This window comes from Ictidomys tridecemlineatus, chromosome 6 (assembly GCF_052094955.1).
Source record: "Ictidomys tridecemlineatus isolate mIctTri1 chromosome 6, mIctTri1.hap1, whole genome shotgun sequence".
Taxonomy (NCBI): Eukaryota; Metazoa; Chordata; class Mammalia; order Rodentia; family Sciuridae; genus Ictidomys; species Ictidomys tridecemlineatus.
In genome coordinates, this window is record NC_135482.1 from 119,023,894 (window position 1) to 119,046,200 (window position 22,307).

General features: G+C 37.5%; 1 protein-coding gene across 5 annotated transcripts in view; it reads right to left on the reverse strand.

Moving 5' to 3' along the window:
• Atp8a2 (ATPase phospholipid transporting 8A2) overlaps positions 1-22,307 on the reverse strand; it is a 639,008-nt gene that overhangs the window by 422,081 nt on the left and 194,620 nt on the right. For all 5 annotated transcript variants that reach the window (XM_078015676.1, XM_078015677.1, XM_005337571.5 and 2 more), the window contains 7 exons: positions 20,794-20,959; positions 16,515-16,642; positions 15,554-15,631; positions 10,561-10,649; positions 9,308-9,352; positions 6,675-6,750; positions 514-619 (listed from right to left, as the gene is read on the reverse strand). In XM_078015676.1, coding sequence (XP_077871802.1) covers positions 514-619; positions 6,675-6,750; positions 9,308-9,352; positions 10,561-10,649; positions 15,554-15,631; positions 16,515-16,642; positions 20,794-20,959 — 688 coding nt within the window. The remainder of the gene's footprint in view (positions 1-513; positions 620-6,674; positions 6,751-9,307; positions 9,353-10,560; positions 10,650-15,553; positions 15,632-16,514; positions 16,643-20,793; positions 20,960-22,307) is intronic.

The following is a 22,307-nucleotide window of genomic DNA, read 5'->3' on the forward strand; positions in this document are numbered from 1 at the left end:
CACTCCTGCTTTTCTTGGATCAAGTTCTCTCTAATGGACATAACTAATATTTCCACTGACTAAACATCTCCTCTGAGCAAAGTCGTGTTTCAGTTGTAGTTCTGTGGGATTCAGAGCACCAGCAAGTGGGCAAAGAGTAACTGCTCCAATATATACCTTCCTCAGTAGTTGGAAAATCCACAAGGAAGGGAAGATGAGCAAAAAAAAAGCCCATCCCTGTTCTCTCTTGAGAGTTCTGTCCAGTTCTATAACTTTTACTAGGAAATACAAGACGGCCCTGATTCTCCCTGGCACTTAAAGTATCATGGCCATCAGGAGAGCTCAGCACCCGCTCTCTTGAGTTGTGACACCTGTAGTCATGATAATAGTCATGATCGGAAGATGTTGAAGAGGCCAGAGCTAAACAGCAGGGTCTCTGTGGGGCAAGCTCCATCACCACATCTGTTACAGATAATTGCAAACACCCATCTCGAGGACAGGAGCCAGCAGGGCACATCCACCCACAGCACTCACCTGGGGAAGAGGCCTGATAGATGATCTCATCTCCGTCCTTCTCAGGAACGACAGTGTGGCAAACAGCCAGCAGGGTGAGGAACTCCTGTATAACAGGGGCTGTGGGCTTCAAACAGGAGGCCAAGTTAGCCTGTCAGTTATAGCACTGCTACCGTAGGCTGCAGCTGGATGCATGTCACTGCCTGCTTCAAATCCAGTAATGATTCCCTTCTCCCTTTAGCACAGGGTCCAGATACTAAGCTGAACCCCAGGCCCCCTGGGACCTGACACCTGTTCCCCATTTAGTCCACCTCCTGCCACTGTCATCTGATGTCCTTTAGTTCTTCAAACAAGGCACATCCTTTCCCAATATCCCACTGCCACAGCCCTCCATCTGCTTTCAGGAGGTTCCTCTGTCCACCCACCCCCAGGCTCTGGGCAGCAGTCACTTCTCTCAGTCTCTCCAACTATCTCCAGTGCCAGCCCATGTCATCAGAAGAGAATCAAGGTAGCCTAGCTGCTCCTGCGAGTCCCAGGGCCCCAGTCCCACTCACATCTCACACTTCCCAAGCCGCTCATGGGCTTCTCCCCACTTGCGTTAAGGTCCCGGGACAAGTGGGGCTGTCCTCTGGGCCTTCCTCACAGAAGTGTGCCCAGGAAAGGAAAGTCACTCCCAATACACATGGAACCACCCAAACAAGTGCATTCCTTGTCTTTCCATCCTCCTGTGCTGGCATCTGTCCTACAGTATGTAGGTGTGTGGCGTTGGTGTTGGGGATGGAACCCAAGGCCCTCATGTCTGATCTTTTAACTACATAATTTCAACACTTATAGGGCAGTGCAACCTTCACTCATTAAAAAATCGATTTCTCTCATCCTCCTTGAGAAGAAAAAAAATGTAAGTTAAATTGGGATTGCACACATTTATAATCATAAGGAAAATGATACCTTAATAGAGTCTTTCCCATCTAAGAATACATTATGTATTCCTACTCATTAAAAGCATCTAAATCCTCTAAACACAGGACCTGGCATGTATCTTATTAAATTTTTGGTCTACTCAAAAAATACTTGAGTGACTACTGTATACAAAGCATTGTTTTCAATAAAGTCAGAATGGGGGATGGATTTGAACAGGGCAACTGTAATAAGCACCAACAGACAAACCCAACAACAAATTTAATCTCAGTAACTGAGCTGTGGTTGGTTGCCGGACATCCTATAGCCAATTAACTAATTAAACTGTAACCAGCCAAGCTGCATCTATCTAGTTGATTAAGCTTAGCCAATTCACTTGTTTTTGATGACACACTTCTATTTTTGTATAAGTGCTGTCAGATCACAGTGGTAGGTGGATTTCTCAGAACCTCTGGTTCTGGGTGCTGCCTGACTCTGGAGTCACTCATTTGCTTTGTTGTGTCGTATTTCCTCTGCTTGAATAGACACTACTAAATTTCACTGGTATAAGGAATTTTCCTTTTAATATCCATTTAAGGCATTTCATATTATGAATGGAATCTGACTTCCCTATATTTTCACAGTAGTTTATTATTGAGATGTAAATAAACACATTGATTTTAGTAAATTAATTTAATCTCCAATTGTAACTGAGTTCTTACTAGCTGAGTTTTAGTTCACTCTCCGGGATTTCAAGGCAAACAATTTTATCATCCACAAATCACACGATTTCCCTTTTCCTTCCAACACATTCGCCTGCCCAGTTCCCCACTGTTGGCATGAGCTAACACTTCAAGAATGATGTTCAAAGGCAGTGGTGGTAACAAGCTTCCATTAACTGAGGTTATTTTCATGCCCAGATCTTCAAGTGCGACCCTTTTAATTTATAGGCCACTGGCTATACATCTGAGATAGGTTTGTTTTTACATTTAAGCTGCTTCCTTGTTTTTCATGGAGGTTGGTTTTTTAAGTCATAAATGGATGATGACTGCCACAAAAAAAAATGTTTTTCATTTCTTCTCTGACCTTTTATTATAACTTAAGGGCAAGTTTGTGGAAGGAAATCACAACTATTCACATTGCTGCTTCTTATCAGCCTACATGAAAAGAAAATTCACATTAAATTATAGTTGAGGGAAGTCAGATAAGTGAGATTAGATAATTTACAAATCCCTTAAGGCCAACACTGCAAAAAATGATAAGAAATTTCTCCCAAAAGCACTTCAATTTGAGAAATAGACTTCAAGATTGTCTCCCCACATCTGAGACTCATCCAGCGCTGCACACAACCTTGTCCCACAAAGAGAAAAAGAGGATCACTGACTTACTAGCAAATAAATAAGCCTAATAGTGAAATACTTTCTGAGTTTTATCAATATGAGTCTTGGGCTACAGGTGTAGCTCAGTGGTAGAGCACTTGCCTATCGCACTTGACACCCCAGCACTACAGCATAATAATAATCCTAACAACAACAAATCAAGTTTCCACCTTGAGTGATGTGCCATGCAAAATTCATGAAGATTTTTACAAAACAAAAAATTCTGAGACAAAATTAGTATACCTTTACTTTTCTACCTAACCTAGTATTCTACAATGTATTAAAGAGACAAAATCAATCTGAAGTCTATAGAAAAAACGTCTGTAAAGTATTTCAGACAAGTGCTCCATGTTTAAAAATAAAGATTTTTTTCCTGTAACTTCCACAAAGAAAAATCTTTTTTATAACTTTGAAGAATTAGTGGTTTATTACAAATATCCACGTATGCATGCATATATACGTACACTTATTTATTTATTTATCTAAAGGGTTTCCATTGTGATAAAATACACGTGTAAATACCATTTTAAGTGTGCATTCACAATTCCATGTACCCACACCATGATCCATTTTTAACCATCCCCAACAAGAACTCTGTAGCCATTAAATCTTAACTCTCTGTTCTCTCTTTCTCCCACCCCCTAGTAACCTCTCTCCTGTTCCCTGCCTCTGTGAATTTGCCTATCCTATATACCTCATAAATGAAACCCTATCATATCTGTCCTTTGGTTAACAGTTTTTAATATGCACAAAATGCCAGGCATTTAGAACTGAGTATCTTCTATTTGATGAACTTACAAATAGCTTGAAATTTTACATTCTAAAATTCTTTGCATGCCCAATTGGATCTACAAATAATATATAGATACAAATGATTTTTTGTGTCAAAAGAAAGTTGGGGTACTCTTCCTCTGCCCATTGTTGGGAGTGTCTCCCACAAACAGAAGAAACTAGTTAGCAAAGCACTTAAGGAATTACATGAACCGTCTTTTGAAATTTCCCATAGGTTGATTCTCTAAGAGTCAAATCCCATCCCGGCCATCAGCCCACACAAAGCTTGAAACAGTCCTGAAGGACCCAGAAAGTCAGACAGGATGGCCCAGGAAAAATGAAAACTTCAAAATAGAAAAGTTCTCTCTTGTGAGGAAACAAAAGGACTTTCTTGGGCCAAATATTTTAGTTTTAATCAATGATCCTAAAACAACATAAAAGAAATGTGAGGTATCCATAGCAGAAAATTCACAAATGCTTATTTTCTCTTCGCAACCATATTATGGCAAAATTAAGTGACCCATAGGTCCTGTATTAAAACGGCTGAAAAAACATCCATTGAGTGTACTGAATCCTATCCCATACCTTCCTAAAGACAAATATTGAGCTATGGTCTCCATCATTTATAGAGAAGGTGGATGATAAACATCAAACAGCTTCAGGGATGTAGTACCACTGATGAAGACCTCGGAAGTTTTCAAAGATCTAAAAAAGCAGAATAATGCTAACACAGGCCAGTAGGCTTTTATTAGAAAATAGAAAATAAATTCCTAAATAAATGACCTCACAATTCTTTTACTGAATTATAAGCATACAGATTATTTAAAAACCCTTAACTGTCCCTGTGTTTCAATGCTCATGATAATGTCTTCATATCAAGGACATGAGGGCTGCATCTACCCTCTCTCACTGACCTTTCCATTAGAATAAAAGGAAATTTGGCTCAGGAGTTCCTACAGTTCTGATCTGGAATGTCCCCAAAAGAACCTCTGTATTACAGGTTTGGTCCTCAGGTTGGTGCTATTAGAAAGTGGTGGAAACTTTTAAGAGGTGGGACCTATTGGGGGGACATTTTATCACTGTGAGTGTGCCCTTGAAGGGAATATTAGTACCTTAGCAGCTACTTCTTCCTCTCTCTCATTTCTGGTCATGAGTTGGACAGGCCTCCTCTGGCATAAGCTCTTGTCATGATCTGCAGCTCCCAGGTCCAAAGCAACAGGGCCAATTAATCATGGACTGAAACCTTCAAAACTCTCCAAAATAAACCTCTATTCTTTTTAGCTTGATTTATCCTAGCTATTTGTTGTAGTAACAGAAAGCTGACTAACACAGAAGGGTTAGGAGAAGAGGAGAAGGAAGTGACAATGGCCCTGGAGGAGAACTCAGTAAGTGGTGGTGGTTACAGGAGAGAATAGTAGAGACCCTCTTTGTGCTAGGTCTGCATTCAAACATCCACAGGGAACAGGCACAGGACAAAATGGTGAGGAACTGTCAGACCCCTTAGAAGCCCACCACACACTCACATGGGGCTAGATTTAGAGACAACAACTGTGTGACTCATAAATTAAATCTAGAAGGATGTCAAGAATTAGAATCTCAGCAGCATGCAGAAGATCTCCTCTCCAGATGAGTTTCATGCCAGCCTCTAAGTTTCATGACAGCCCACACTGGGTCAGTGAAAATGACACATGGAACAGGTGGGGGAGCACTACATCCACACCTCAGCAAAAAAGTCCACCAAAAAGGGAGAGACTCCTCCACCTACACGAAACAACCACTTGCTCAGGAGTCGCATCGTACCTGTTCCGAAAAAGTGACGATGACTCTCAACGTGTTATGTGTCTTTTTCACTGGTTAACAAGGATTGCTTGAGTATTTTGTATTCATCTCTTCCCCTAGTACCCAGAGCAAGGTATTTAATGTAGATGAGGCCTTCAAACTATCTGCTAAATCGATGGATAAATAAATGGTTCTCTCACTTAAGCTGACACTGGGATTTTGAGGTACTCAGTACCCTCTTGCCCTCTGCTACCTTTTTTATCTGTTAATTAATGCTGAGAAACAAACCCTGTGAAACCAGACCGGCAGCAAGTTTCCTAACCTTCCACATCACCCTTCCATGGATTCCTTCCCAGTTCACCAAAATGCTTTGATCATTGAATATTTTTTTAAGTCCAAAAATTTTTTTAAGTACCCTTAAAAACAAAAATAAATTGATATGATCCTACAGTTAATCCTGGTTAGCTACAATAGCTGAAGGTACTGTGATATCTTAGTTAAGAACTGAACATGAACCCAGTGTGGTGGCAGACGTATGTAGTCCCAACTACTAGGGATGCTGAGGCAAGAGGATCACTTCAGCCCTGGAGTTGGAGGCCTGGGAAACAGTAAGAACCCAGATCTTAAATAAAAAAACAAATGAACATTCCCAAACAGATTTAGGTTCTAAAGCTCACTTCTATGTTTATCTGCTGGGTAACTCTTGGCTAATTCTTCCCATGTGACTTCCTTGTCCCCTTCTCAGGGTAGATTCAAATGCTAAAGGAAATACATCATCAAGTGTCTGGCATAGAGTAGAATGTTATAAATACTATCTGTTATAATTTCTTACCTTTGTTTCCTAAAGTATCCTAGAAAATATATAATTATATATTTTCTTAGATGCACAGCTGTGAAGAAAAAAATACTGCAGCTCTCTCTTGCAGCAACAGAAATCTGAACTATTATAGAATCCTGTGGGGAGGCTCCATCCTCGTGTGATTGCTTCAACACATACTTAAATTCAGCTTTACACTAATTTTTTAAAATATTTTTTTAGTTGTAGATGGACACCATCTTTATTTTATTTAGTTATTTTTATGTGGTGGTGAGGATAGAACCCAGTGCCTCACACATAATAGGCAAGGGCTCTACCACTGAGCCACAACCCCAGCCCCAGCTTTACACTAATTTATGCAGTGTTCACCACAAAGTGTTTGTTTAAGATCACATTCTCCAAGTCTTAACACAGTAAAATTGAGACTGCATCTCTTTCCAGGCTCCAAAGTAGCAACTTTCAAGACACTGCATATATAAAATATAAATAATAGTGGAGCATAACTATTTGATGTCTTATAAGTAAACTGGCAGACTCACATGGTTATCCTCAATATTCTTCAACAGCCTGGGATCATTAAAGTCACATGAATCACTAGGCGCTGAGGATATCCGACTGTAAGAGAGAACCAAAAGATACCCATTCAATTAAAAACTTCCTGTTAAGACACCTCAAGCCTAGTAAGAATCTGGCTTCTAGAAAAATCACCCCTAAAATGCCCATAGATTTATATTCAACTTTTTAAAGATTTAGAATGCTGTGTACTATTTCAAACCTCAAGATGGTAAATCCTTAATGTTACCATAAATCAAAATATTTTATAAGTTATGATAAATAACATCTTTAGAAAAAAAGAAACGGAAGCCACGGATCAATACTATGACTGTCATTTCAGTTGATCTCTGAATAACTTCTACCAGGGAAAACACCCCAGAGTGCCTGCTCAAAGTAGACAAAACAAGAGGAATTACTGTGTTGTATGCATTTACAGCCAAAGCTCATGTGTAGGAGAGAGAAAAAGGCACACAATTACTAGACAGGAAACTTGAATGATGGCTGTGTGTGAAGTCTATGTAAGAGTTTCAGTAGGTTCATTCATCTCCATTCCATCCTGAAACGTTTTCTTTAAGACAATAACAATGAAAAAAGAGACTACAACATTGTTGATATCCATCTTAACTACAAACAGATATCAGACTTTAATACAGCAAACAGTAGCCAACGATTTGCAAAGGAGATCACCTAAAATGCAAGCTGAGCCCCAGGAAAACCCCATAAAGGGTGAGAAAATGGCAGCATGGAGTTCCTGAAAGGTACAGGGAGGGCAGAAGACAGGATGCTTCTAAATCTGCTTGAGGAACTCAGCGTGCTAGAGCCTTCCTTCATCATGTAGTCAGACAATGCAACCAGACAGAAATGAAAAGTTCACACTTTAGAGAAGCCCTGAACCTGGAATATTATTCATTTCTAAAATGAATTAGTGCTATCAAGCCATGAAAGACATGAAGGCATCTTAAACGCACAGTACTCAGTTGACCTAAACAGGCTGAGTAGTGTATGGTTCCAACTTTAACATTCTGGCAACGGTGAAGCTATTGAGAAAATAAAAAAGATCAGAGGTTGTGGGGGACGAGGGTTAGAGGACTAAATAGGCAGAGAACAGAGAATTCTTAGGGCAATGAAAATACTCTATATGATACTATAAGGATAAATACATGTCATAATTTATTTGTCCAAACCCACAGCACCAAGAGTAAACCCTAATGTGAAGCAGAGACTCTGGGTGATTATAAGGTGCTAACATAGGTTCACCAATGGCAATACATGTACCACTGTGATGGGAGGGCTTTTGTTAACAGGGGAGGTCAGGAATGTTATGGGAAATCTCTGTGCCTTCTTAATTTTGTTCTGAAATAAAAACTCCCCTTAAAACAGGTCTTAAAAATAGTGAAAATGGGAAATTTTATATTCTGTATAATTAGACTAAAATATATATGAGCACACATCCAATGATCACCAAGCTTTTTTAATATATATATAGTTGTAGATGAACACACCGTATCTTTATTTATTTTTATGTGGTGCTGAGGATCGAACCCAGTGCCTCACACATGTGAGGCAAGTGCTTTACCACTGAGCTACAGCCCCAGCCTGATCACCAGACTTTTGAAGAAAGCAAAACAAAATTAAGAAATCAAAAAGTGGTGGGGTTTGGACATAGGAGAACAGAGCAGAGGAAATGGACACTGCGAGGCCAAGGACAAAAGAGTGCTCTTGAAAACTGAAAGTGACAGCCCATGAAGACTACTATGAAGGACAGAAGGCAAAAAGAATCAGAAAATAAAACAACCACAACAACAAAAAGGAAAATGGGAGGACGAGATGATACAATTGGAAATCAACCCAGAGGCTGAATATCTGCCTAACAAGAAACCCAAGGGAACAGAAAGATCAAGGGGGAAGAAAATTATCACAGAAACACAATGCAAGGACACTTCCCAAAAATTAATAAAAGAAAATACAGATGCAGAAATGGTTCTCTAGTCACCCATTAAATGTTCAACATAATTAAAAAAAACAAGCCTAGTTAGTTCAACATAATAAGAAAAATCAGCCTAGTCCTGGTTGATATATAGACCCTTTCTGTATATGCTAAGGATATACAGAAATTGCTAAGTGCTTCCAAAGGCTAGGAAAGAGAGACCAGAGAGCAAGTGACAGATCACACACAGAGCAGCAGATGCTGAAACTTCTTCCATGCTAGCAAGTCCAACAGTGTCTAAAAAGTTTAAAAATTTGTATGAACATATTATTTTGAATATGGGGATATTTTTTAAAAGCCAAAAAGTTGAAGCTGTCTACTTCCAGGAAATGGGAAGTACTGGGCCAACGGCAGGATATTTTTGCTAAAAGGTCTGAAAATATGGACTTTCAAAGTGGTATTTGTGTTTAAATCTTAATCTAATTTTCTTTTGGAAAAAAAAAATATATATATATATACACACACACATATATATTATGTACATAATTATATACACATACATATAATTTTTATTTTTGAAATAACATATATATATAACTTATTTACATATAAGATGTCCATATAATAAATGCTAATATCAAAATATTCTAAAGTTTTTTCTAGCATCAAGAAGTGCTGGAATCTACTTACCAGAAATCATCTGAGGATGCTTCTCTTGTCAATTCTGGGAAATGACTGCCAGAGAGAGGGAAAATAGAGCAGTCACAACACTGTGATCAAAAGATAGGCATTCAGATCAAAATATGAGCAAGAAATTTATAATCATTAGTTTGAATATATAAATTTACAGAGTCCCTTGAATTTCTTAGTGTTATAGTCAAAATTAATCAGTATAGTTTTATAAGAGATTTTATAGATTATCAATAGGTCATAGGTTATAGATAAGCCATAAACTATAGACTAATAAATATAGACTTATAAGATAAAACAATAAAGACAAGAGTTAATGTTAAGATAATTAAACATGTTTCAGTCTTAAGAAATAACAATACAGAAACATAAGCATATAGTCTCATATAGTACACAGACATAAGACTTAGATGTTAATGATAAGATATAGACAATAAAATTGATAAGTGGGGGGGCATAGGTTAACAATAGTCATAAATAAATGTTAAGATAATATAGGTTAAGTTACAAGATAGAAATAGTTAAGTTGAAATTGCTATAGGCCAACATAAGAAAGCATTGCTAAAGTGCCTCCATTACTATTCCTTTAAGCAAGGGCCATTTCTGGGAAATCAGCACATAAGCTGTGTCCCCCAAAAGAGCTGTGCTTTGTGTACTTTGTACCCTGCAAATGTACTGAAACCTAAACTGTACGCCCACCTTGGAGGGTCTCTAGTTCTTCTTAAGGGGCTCTTAAGTTCCGTTTGTACCCTAAATGTGTTAAAACCCAACAATACACCTGCCCAAGGGAGTCCTTAGTTCTGCTTAGGAGCTCTCAGGCTCTGCTAACTGCTGTTTTAGCTTCTGTGATTGGCTTGCTTGTATGATGCTAAGGAAAGTCCCTGAGTTGTGGTTTTCATCCTTAAATCCTCAGGACACAGGCCAGGAAATTGCTGTTCTCCCTAAGAGAGTCAGTCTCTGTGGAAGGCAGCCCTTGGCCATGTAGGCCCTGGCCAGGTAATAAAGCTCTCTAATTTGTTTCAATTCAGACTCTGTGTGTTTTCTGAGCGATCTCCCAAAACATTACTAAGCAAATATTTACAGAAGTAAATCATATTTTAAATTTTAAAAGTTCCCTTTGGGATCCATCAAGTTTTAGATACATTTAACAATAACTACAAATCTAAATTCCTTGTATATCAGAAAGTCAAGATACTTGATGAGGTAAATTTATTTTGTAGGAAGAATACAAATAAAATTTCAAACACACTTACCCATAGGTTACTCCAGCAATGCTACACTTCTTGAAGTTCATGATATTACATGTAAGAGTTCCAGTTTTATCAGAGAAAAGATATTTTACCTAAATCAAAGAATAAAAGGAATGTACATCAGGAGAGTAATAAGAAGCAAAGACCAATAAATGAAATCTTCTCTTCCATACTTTTCAAATCTGTATTAAACTTTTTTATTGGTTCTTTAGAGTTATACATGACAGTAGAACCCATTTGACATACCTACATACACGGTGTATCAAATTTAAATGAGTAGATTTCTTTAAAGTAAGTAAATTAATAACAAACAATAGCTTTAATGCTTAGACCAACTGCAAACCTTTTCTGTTACCAATTCTGTAGGCAAACTGCACAGAAATGTGCAAAGGAAGCTTCAATAATAGCTCTGGCACTACAAAGACAAATCTGAAATCCTGCCACACAGTGTCTCAATGATGCATTTCACTCTTGAAGATGATGCCACACCCTAATATAGTATGCAGATCTTAAGAGTCCACCCTACAATTGGATTAAGAAGGCATAAGACAAATCTGCAGTTTCTCAATCACTATCACAATTCAGATGCATATGAAGAAGACAGCATGCATCTTAGATTATATCACCTTCCAAGATGGAAGGTTTTACAGACTCAAATACATGATGTTCTCAAAACACAAAGACGAAAAGGGAAATCACTAAGTAGGTCAACAAGACCTATGAGATGCAGCCATGTTCACAAGATTAACTTAATGTGAAAGATATAATTACAAATGCAAATGTGGTAGGCTGGTTAGGCTATTTCAGGCTAGTGATGGGAAAGACAGGAAGAACTCTTGGCTATGAGACATGAGAGTTTAGGGTAGATTTGGGGTGCTACCTAGTCATGTGGACTATGGAGAAGTCACTTTATCCTTCTTAGCCCAGTTTTCACACTTATGAAATAAAGGATCTGTCCAGGAGATTGCAACATCCTTCCACATGTCATTCTGGGAATTATGTTATGGATTGGTGAGGATGGATGACTAACACAATGGCCCCAGCGGAAACTGATCTCTCAGTGGTTTTCTATAGAGGGGTCAAGAGTGTTGCTGGATGCTAGATAACTCCCAGAAATTCAAACCCTAGTCCAGATACTTTTTCTTAATGACAAAACAAACAAGTAAACTTAGAATTATTTCTTAAAGCAACCAAAGGTCATTCAAGTATAGAAAAATTATTTAATCTCCATAAAATAGTCAAATGTTATGTTCAAATATAAAATTACTACACTAAGGGCAATTTATGCTTTATCCATGAGTAAGTTCTTTAACATTTATTAATTATTTTAATGGTACACATTTATGAGGTTCAATGTGTAATTTGATACATGTACACAAAGTACAAGGAGATCAAATCGGGGTAGCTGGCATTTCTGTCTCCTTAAACATTATTAATTTTTTTTATTAATACATAGCTGTACATATTCAGGGATGTAGAGTGTGATACTTCAATATATGTATACAATGCGTATTGACCAAATGCAGGTAATTAATATTTCATTAGCTTATATAACCAGTAAGTTTCAAATAAGCTTTATATACATCAAGTCTGGAGGTATAGAAGTAGAATAGGATCTGCCTTCTGCCTTTTTTAAAAAGAATTAAGCAATATCAAAATGTTAAAAAGTGAAAATTTCCTAATAAGAAATCATTAAGACTTGCTATCACTCACCCTATCGAGTCTTAATTGATACTAAAGGTTCCAACTCAGAACCTCTTCCCTATGCAAACTTTCCCCCCATCACCCTAGGTGTCTTGAGTCCTCTAAAACCTCCCATTTCTCAGAGCTTCTTTATGGAACCCAAAAATAATTCTATTCTGAGCACTGTGTTAAACTGAAAAAGGCAACTAAAGACCATACGGTCATCCCTTGGCATCCTCAGGAAAATGGTTTCAGGAACCCCAGAGATACCAAAATTCAGGGATATCCCTTATAAAAATGGTACAATGCTGCATAAAACCTATGCACACCCTCCAGTATGCTTCCTTTCTGTATCATCTCTAGATGAATTTCTTAATACAGTTTAAATGCTATTATAAATCATTGTTATACTGTATGTTTAGGGAATAATGACAAGAAAAAATAGTCTGTACATGTTAGATACAGACACAGACATCATAGACTCAACTACATTTTCAGTCTGAGGTTGGATCCATCCCTGGATACAGAACCTGTGGATGTGAGAACCCACTGTACAGGGTAATTCTCTATTCTCAAATGGCCTCAAAAGTCTCCATAAAGAAACAGATACCACATGACTAATCACATCTCTTATATTACTATATTGGGAAAGACTGTTATGAGAACATAGAAGACAGACTCTTGCCTAGCAAACTGGAGACGCGTTCAAAAAGAAGACGAAAGTAGTCTGATATGTACCAAAAACACAGAGATTCTTATCAAAGTATGATTTTACTAATGACAAACCTAGTGTAGAAAGAAAGAATGGGGTAAGATTAAAAAAAAAAAAGAGGGACACTGCTGCATCGACGTTCATAGCAGCACAATTCACGATAGCAAGATTGTGGAACCAACCTAGATGCCCTTCAATAGATGAATGGATAAAAAAAAATGTGGCATTTATACACAATGGAGTATTACTCTGCATTAAGGAATGACAAAATCATAGAATTTGGAGGGAAATGGATGGCATTAGAGCAGATTATGCTAAGTGAAGCTAGTCAATCGTTAAAAAACAAATACCAAATGACCCCTTTGATATAAGGGGAGTAAACAAGGACAGGGTAAAGACGAAGAGCTTGAGAAGAAGATTTACATTAAACAGGGATGAGAGGTGGGAGGGAAAGGGAGTGAGAATGATATATAAGAGGAAAGGAGGGGTAAGACAAGATAATACAAATGGAAGAAATGATTTACAGTAGAAGGGGTAGAGAGAGAAAAGGGGAGGGGAGGGGAGGGGAGGGGAGGGGGATAGTAGAGAATAGGACTGACAGCAGAATACATCAGTCACTAGAAAAGCAATATGTCAATCAATGGAAGGGTAACTGATGTGATACAGCAATCTGTATACGGGGTAAAGTTGGGAGTTCATAACCCACTTGAATCAAACTGTGAAAGATGATGTATTAAGAACTGTGTAATGTTTTGAACGACCAACAATAAAAAAAAAAAAAAGAAAGTGAGGGCTGGGTTTGTTCCTCAGTGGTAGAGCACTTGCCTAGCATGTGTGAGGCACTGGGTTCAATTCTCAGCACCACATATAAATAAATGAAATCAAGGTCCATCAACAACAACATAAAACAGTGTATATCAAAATTTTTTGTTTGTTTGTTTCTTTACTGGTAAGTTTAATTCATTTATAGTTATTTATTTATTATTTATTTATTTTATTTTTTGCATTACAATTGTTAATACACCTTTGTACCACAATTTATCATATCTCTGATTGTATATAAGGTATCAAATTTTTTTAAAAAGTGAAAATTCAAGATCCAGAGTCAATTGCAGTGGCACAATTACACCTGTAATTCCAAGGACTTGAGAAGCTGAGGCAGGAGGATCGCAAGTTCAAGGCAATTTAACGAGACTCTGTCTCAAAATGAAAAGGGATAGAGATAAATCTAAGTGGTTAAGCATCCCTGGGTTCAATCTCCTATACCAAAAAAAGAAAGAAAAAAAAAGTACCCAGAGACCCATTCTGGGTACTATCCCTCACCTGTGTGAGTGGAACACAGGTGGGCAGAGGGAAGCCAGAGACGCTGGCTTGCTGGGGAGGATTTGTGCTCTGTGCCAGGGATGTTCTCTTAAATCACAACCCACCCTGTTTTACTAAGAATTTAAAAGCATGGATGTGAATATGAACAGTTCAAGAAAAGGTAGAAATATCTGCTATGATCTCTAAGTAGATTTGAAATATATTATCAAAGAAACACCTTCAATTTTTGTCTATAAATTTCTATTCTATCACAAGATTTTGCCCACAAATTAGCCTTGACTTTCTGGAAACAAACAAAACTATAAAAACCATTGCAGAATGAGAAAGAACGCCTACCTCCAACCAAGGCTTCAAGACTTTTTCTAGCCTTCTCATGACTGAGACATCTCACCTGCATCTTCCCAGTTTGACACAAAGTATGTGGGAGACACTCTACACTGAGCAGGGAAGCATAAGGCCATTCACTAATCCAGGGATCCTGGAGTAAGGTGTTCATTTTCTCATCTATAGAATGATAGCACCCACCTCATAGGGTGGTTGGGAAGTTTACAATGTATAAAGCGAAATCATAATCTTTTTTTTAATATTTATTTATTTATTTATTTATTTTAGTTCTCGGCGGACACAACATCTTTGTTGGTATGTGGTGCTGAGGATCGAACCCGGGTCGCACGCATGCCAGGCGAGCGCGCTACCGCTTGAGCCATATCCCCAGCCCAGAAATCATAATCTTTAATTGTGGTGCATTCAAATTTCAACTGCTGTGATTTCAATGTAAGCAACAGACATAAGTCAAAATACAACTCAGTAGAGGAAAGAAGAGTTGTAGGTGAAGGCAAGAAAGACACTGATTCTCTGGAATATTCCAAACAAAATGTAAACATGTGAGGAACACATAACCTTCAAATAGCTCCCACACATTTCATGGGGTTTCCCAGTATCTGATTATATGATTCTTGTTTTCCCTGTCATTGGCTCCTAACAAACAATTAAAAAAATGTTCAAATTTTTATTCTTATATATTTTTTTGTACCATGTTTTTGTACTATTCTATTTGCAGGTAACTTCTATGTGACAAAAGATAGGAAAAACAAGTCAAAGGCAAGGGAAATTTGTATTTGTTAATACTTTCAGATACCATAGAACTCTTCAGACATCCTAGCCACAGTCACAGGTATCTGTTCTTAAAAAAACCTCTCCATAGTTGTTCTGCTAACACTTGTCTCCTCTCCTGCTCATGCCACCACTACCACCCAAAGTTCCCAAAGAGGTTCTCACCTGCCCAAGCTCTTCATTAAGGTTTGAGGTCCTGGCCATTGCAGGAGTGTCATTTCCTACATAATACATATCTATGTCCTGAGAAAGAGAGAGAAAGCACACTTTGGAAAATATGTACCAACGATTCTTTATTCAGATTAACATAGAAGCTACCAACAGGTACCTTAAAACCCTTCTGTTTTAATATAAATATGATTTTTAATTTTGAGGTGAAAACAGTGACTGTTAAGATACAGAAACTTCAGAATTTAAGAAGGAAAATATGGTCTTTTATATACAGAAATTTAAGTTTTTTCATGACCTAGACCAACTCTTCAGGATTCTGAGCTTGATTAGTCCCTCATTCACAGGAATCCTGTGAAGACCAAATAAAATACACATAAATGTGTCTAATCTGCAAATATTGGCTGCTGAAGTCCTGTGCTTAAGGGCCATGAAAATCCAGTAAAAAAAAAAAAATCCCTACTCTAGAGCTGGGGATGTCACTCAGTGATAGAGCAATGCTTAGCATTCACAAGGCCCTGGGTCTATTCCCAGCACATACACATGTACAATTCTATCTCTCCAATCAAGTTCAAGTTTACTTTCACAATGAATTTTGGTGAATAATGAACACTACAGTAAACACACTTAAGAGTGTATTTCCTTGGCACTAAATGAGACTTTAAAAGCATCCACACCAGTTGCAGCCAGATACCAAGCACCCACTGAGCATCCTGCCTCCACTGTCTCACTTAGTCTTTACAACAACCCCGTGAATGGGTAGGCACCCTGTCCTCCCCATTTCTCAGGGGAACCCTTACCAGCTGTCTATTTGGATGACTTAACCGTCAGACCTAGTCATAAATGGACTCCATTCTTCCTTTTCTAGGAGCTCAATTAAGTGACAAAGGCTCAAGAGAGAATTAGAAAGCAGCAGTTGGCATTTCTCCAATAGCCCAAACTCCACCTTAATACTCACCCAGTTTATAAAAAGGGCTTGTGTGTATTTTACAACCTCAAGAGTCACCAGCAGACTGATGGGAATAAGATTGTTGTACAAGATGATGAACGTCAATAGGTTGTATCCAAAATTATCTGAGCTTGATTCTGTGGAAGAAAACCAAGGAATCTGTATAGCTTTACTTATAGTCTCTATTCAGTTTCTTTTCATTTTTGTTATTTTGATTTTTTTCTAAAAGATGTTGACAAAAAAAGTTGCTTATTGGTTTATTTAGATCCAAGTTAAAAGTGCTTGCTGTTGTGCATCTTCTATTGCAGGAATTGTGAGTACAGAGACAAGTCAGACACAATTTCTGTCACTATGAGCTGGTTTCTCCTAGGAGGTGGTGGGGGATAGATGGAACAGAGACAGCATGCCCCTCCACGTGACCACGCAGCAGGACACAGTTGTTAAAGAGGAGGTTGTGGAGCACCCCAGGAACCAACACAGCAGGTTTTTAATGGAGAGGCAGAAGGTGATGACTAGTGATTAGAAATTTGTAACAACTCTAAACCACAGTTACTGAGCTTTGAACCAAGAAATTAAATCAAATGGTGGTTTGATTAAGATATGGAGTTCTGGACAGTGGTTGTGATGGAAAGAAGTGCTAGGAAAGAATAAAATGAGTAGTCACCAGCTGGCCAGCAGACCCACCCTCCCACCACCCTCACCACCACTCAGCCAGTTGACAGCCTTTCTTCCTCAAATGTAGAATTTGGACTCACCAAATAGGATCTCTAAGTCCCGACACACAGATGCTCTTAAAGTATAGCATTTGCTTAGAAATGAATATCTGTCTGCCAGTAAGATTACATGTTAATAAATCATTTCTTAAAGTTTAAAAAATTTCCTAAAATTAATTTTGTTTTAATTTTTTTAAAGAAATTGAAATTTTCTGATTTTGAACACTAGCTCAAAATGTTTAATATTATTATACATAGTGTTCAAAAGTAGAGTGTATTCAGGGAAAAAGCCAAACTCAAAGCTCCAAAAACCATAAAACTTCTGGTCCAAAGTCATGAAATAGAAGAGCTCCATAAAAAATACAACCCCCACCTGTATGTAAAAAAAAAAAAAAAAAGGTTTAACCAAAAAAAAAAAAATCATCAAAAGGAGATAAGAAAGGGCAGAGTCAATTAGGAACTGAAGTCAAAGTTCCAACAGTGACCATGAAAATGTTAAGTCTGCTGGCTTTTGTCAAGGTTACTCAGATGCTATCATAAGAACAAGACAGAAAGTGTTATGAATATGACAAAAAGAACATTGTTCCACTGTAAATCATGCAGCCAGTGCTGGAGTTTGACATTACTCAAGCAATGTAAATGGCATTCAATTCCCACAAAGCCTGTATACCAATATGGTGTCAGTGCTATACATGTACCCAGACTGTGACATCTGTGGAATTAATATGCACACATAGTATCAGTCTCCACATTTGAGGCTAGTTTGGTCCAAACCCAAAGTTTAAGCACAAATACCAAGGGACTGTGATCCAATTACAACTGAAATTCCGGTCACAAGTCCCACATTTGTAAAGTGGCAATAAATGTTCTCCCAGAAAGTTAAAAGTGTATGTGTATGAGTTTTCTTTGTGAATAATTAGAAAAGTTTTTAAATTGTTTTAATCAGTTAAAAACTAAATATATTGAAAGATAGGAATAATAATAAACCCTCAAAAAACTACTTTTCCACTCCACCCCCAGAGCTATAGATTCATGTTGCTTAAATTCTGTTCCAGTTGGGTGGTAGGGATAGACCAGGATGACTACCAGTGCCCATCTTCCCTACCCAGAGCTCCATGCTGCAGAAATTTTATCCCAGGGCAGAGCAGGCTGCTACCCCAAGTAGGGTTGGCTATCAGAACAGGAACACACTCAAGGAATGGATGTTATTTGAGTGGAGTGTTAAAAAGGCCATGCCCCGGGCATTATCAAAAACAACAGAGATCTCAGTGACAAATCAAGGAAAGCAAATATCTCCACAAACAAAACAGGAAACCAGCTAGAAACTTAGCATTGATTGAATATCATATACCCAAAGAAGCCTTCCTAAGAGTACATTTCTCCTTGATAAGGTAAAAAGTCACATCCATGTGCAAGGCTGTGTCTATTCATGTGAAACCAAAAAGGGCACTCATGAGCTACCAGTCCCTAAATGAAAGTAGGATGCACTTTAATCTCCCCAAATGTCAGGGATATACCTTAAACCAACCACAGACCAAACAACAAAGGATAGACTCCTTCCTGGCTTAAAGACCAGTCATTGGCTGACCAGCAAGCCCTAGTGACCCAAGAGAATCCAGACTTTAAAATAAGGTAAGGAACTGCCTAATGTGGATGGGTTTCCTTTCTGAGGAAACAAAAATATTCTAAGATTAGGTAGTAGTGAGAGTCGCACAAATCTGTGAATGTATTCGAATCCAATGTATATTTAAAAATAATTTTAAAATTAAAATCAAAGAAATGAAATAGAGCAGTAATTCCAGTGACTACTACTATAAGAGAAAAAAGACTTTGCAGAATGAGTTCAGAAACATCACTAAAAACTAAACAAAATCAAGCAACAACAGGCCCCGGAAAGAATAGGAAATCAGAACCCAGAGTTTCTACAATATTTTATCTAAAATACCCAGTTTTCAAAAACAAAAAAAAATACATGAAACTTGTAAATAAAGAAGAAAAAAAAGAGCAATAGAAACTCAGGAGACTTCAAATAATGGGCCAAGCAAAGATATATTCAAATAACTAAAGGAAGCTGAAGAATTAAAGAAAAGCATGATTACAACAACTTCTCAAATGAAGAATATTAACAAAGGGAAGTTATTTCTAAAAAAAAAAAAAACAAATGGATATTCTGGAATGAAAAAAAATACAATAAATGAAATGAAAAAAATCACTAGTGGAACTCAACAGTAGACTTGAGTTGGCTGAGGAAATAATAAGTAAATGTGAGGAGAAGTTAACACAGATTATCTAATTTGAGAAACAAAAGAAAAAGAAAAATCAACAGAGCCTCAGAGACCTATAGGACACACCAACGGTACCAACATACACATAATGGCAGGAGAAGGAAAGAGGACTGAGAATGTGACAGAGCAATATTGAATAATACCTGAAAACTTCCCAAATTTAAAGAAAAAAAGTTAATCTGCACATCTAAAAAGCTCAACAAAGTTCAAACAACAGAATAAACACATAACTATTGAAAACAGAAGACAGAATCTTAAAAGCAACAAAAGAGACTCACATCACACACACACACACACACACACACACACACACACACAAATACAGTTAACAACAGACTTTTAATCAATTCAATGGAAGCTAGAAGAAAGTGAGATGTCACATTCAAAGTACTGAAAGGGAAAAAAACAATGTCAATCGGAATTCTATAAGAATTCTATATCCAGCAAAACTATCCTTCAAGAAATAAAGAAAGTAAGGCATTCTAAAATTAAAACTGGAGTAATTTGTTGCCAATCCACTTTCAAGGAAATATTTAATGAAGTTCTCTAGGATGAAAAACAAAACAAATGACAGAAATTAAATCCATATAAAGAAACAATGAATGACAGTGAAGAAAACTATATAGGTACTTCTAAAAGATTATAATTACATACACTTATGATTTCTTCTGGATTTAAAAAAATGATAAAATTTCATTATAGAACTGCAATGTTGGTGTTATATGCAGATATAATACATATGAAAGTATAAAAATTCATGAAGAAATGATAACCTGCCAATAACTAATACACAAGAAAAAGAGTATCAGAAATGGTAAGCAAGTAAGTTAATATAAAACATCTCCATAAAATTATTTTTTCTTTTTCCTTTTAGCTTCTTTAAGAGACATAAGGTAATATAAAGCAATAATTATAACATTGTATTGTTGGATTGTTAACATATACCTGTAATAATAATAGCACAAGAAAGGTAAGAAATGAAGGTGTAGTAGGAGTGACATTTCTTTATTTACTTAAATTAAGTTGGTACTAATAAAAAAATGGATTACAATAAATCAAGATATACATTGTAATCCTGAGGGCAACTACAAAGAAAATAAATTTTTAAATTGTGTAAAAATAATCATTTGAGTATCAACAAACCCCAAATGTGCCCATCTTCGATTCATGACATAAGCCAGAGGAAATAGAAGGATGGCACAGCCAACAAACATTGATTGACCAGGTCTGGAGGGGCTTTACAAAGGTGCTTTTGTCCTGTTTCAATGAGCAACCCACCCCAACACTTACCCATCTTTTTGATGTACCAATTACTTGCACCATGAGACCCGTTCCAGTACAGGGCCCCCACTGAGCTCACCAAGGCCATGACCAAGAGGATGCCAAACAACACCAGGATCTGCACATTGGTTACTTTCTCAACATTTGATCTTTTGAGAGGTGCTTTGGTGGAATTCTGTAAAACAGTATTAAAGTCAATGAGAGTCACACAACAGACTGGCAGGCCTACTTGAGAGAAAACAAAGTAAAACAACCAAATTCAACACCTGAAAAATAAAATCAATTTCTTTTCCAAATGAATTTCCAATTACCAATGAAATGTGAAAGCATATCATGTTCTTGAATTTACAGCTAGTTAACTCCACATGATTCATTCCACACTCACAATGACTACATCTTAGTAGGAAATTAGCCACTTCCATTATCATGGAACACAAGAGACTCTACATGATTTAAGTCCAGTTTAAAAGAAATCAGAATACTGCTAATTCAAGAGACACTTAGAGAGTCTATACCATAAAAAATCTAGAGATAACCTTCAAAGTAATAACACAGCTCCACAATAAATATACAGAGAGATATTTTTAAAGGATATATTTTTCCCTCCATTAGATAAAAATGTGAGGAAAGAAGATATACGCAAAGACATTGACATCAATAATGCAAAATAAAACATTCATAGGTGTAAAAATAAATGGATGGATAAAGATTCACTTGGAGAACTGTAAACAAGAAATGAGAAGGAAAAGTTAGGAAGGGCCTTGTGGACAGGATAAATCTGAATCATAAGCAGAACAGAGAGAGGAAGGTAAAACTTCTTGATGAGGCTAGAGCCCATGCCAGTGTTGGGAGGTGAGTGTGGGAAGAGAGATTAAAGCTAGAGTCAAGGATCATGGCATTTCAGGTACAAATTTTAAGACTAAATCCCCTCTGCAGTGGGAAAGTCAATAAAACACCCTGAGCCAGATAGTTACACAACCTGCAGTCATTTTATTTGATGATTTCTGAAAGTAGTTGTTGTGGGGAAAGTAATGCCCTCATCCTAATCCCTAGACATGTATATGTTATATTACATGGCAAAAGGGACTTTTTTTTTGGGGGGGGGGGCGGGGAGTACCGGGGATTGAACTCAGGGGCCCTCAATCACTGAGCCACATCCTTAGCCCTGTTTTGTATTTTATTTAAAGACAGGGTCTCACTGAGTTGCTTAGCCTCTAGCTTTTGCTTAGGCTATCTTTGAACTCGAGATCCTCCTGCCTCAGCCTTCCAAGCCACTGGAATTGTAGGCACGTGCCTCTGTGCTGGCTGCAAAAGGGCCTTTGCCCATATGATTAAAGTCTCTGAGAGAGGGAGTGTGTCCTGAATTAATTAAATGGGCTCAATCTAATCACAAGGGTCCTAGGAAGGGAGAGCCTTTTCTTATCATGATCAGAGGGAGAGGTGACAACAGATGGTCAGAGAGCTACAATATTGCTGCCTTAAAATATGGAGAGAAAGAATCACAAGCCAAAGAAAACAGGCAC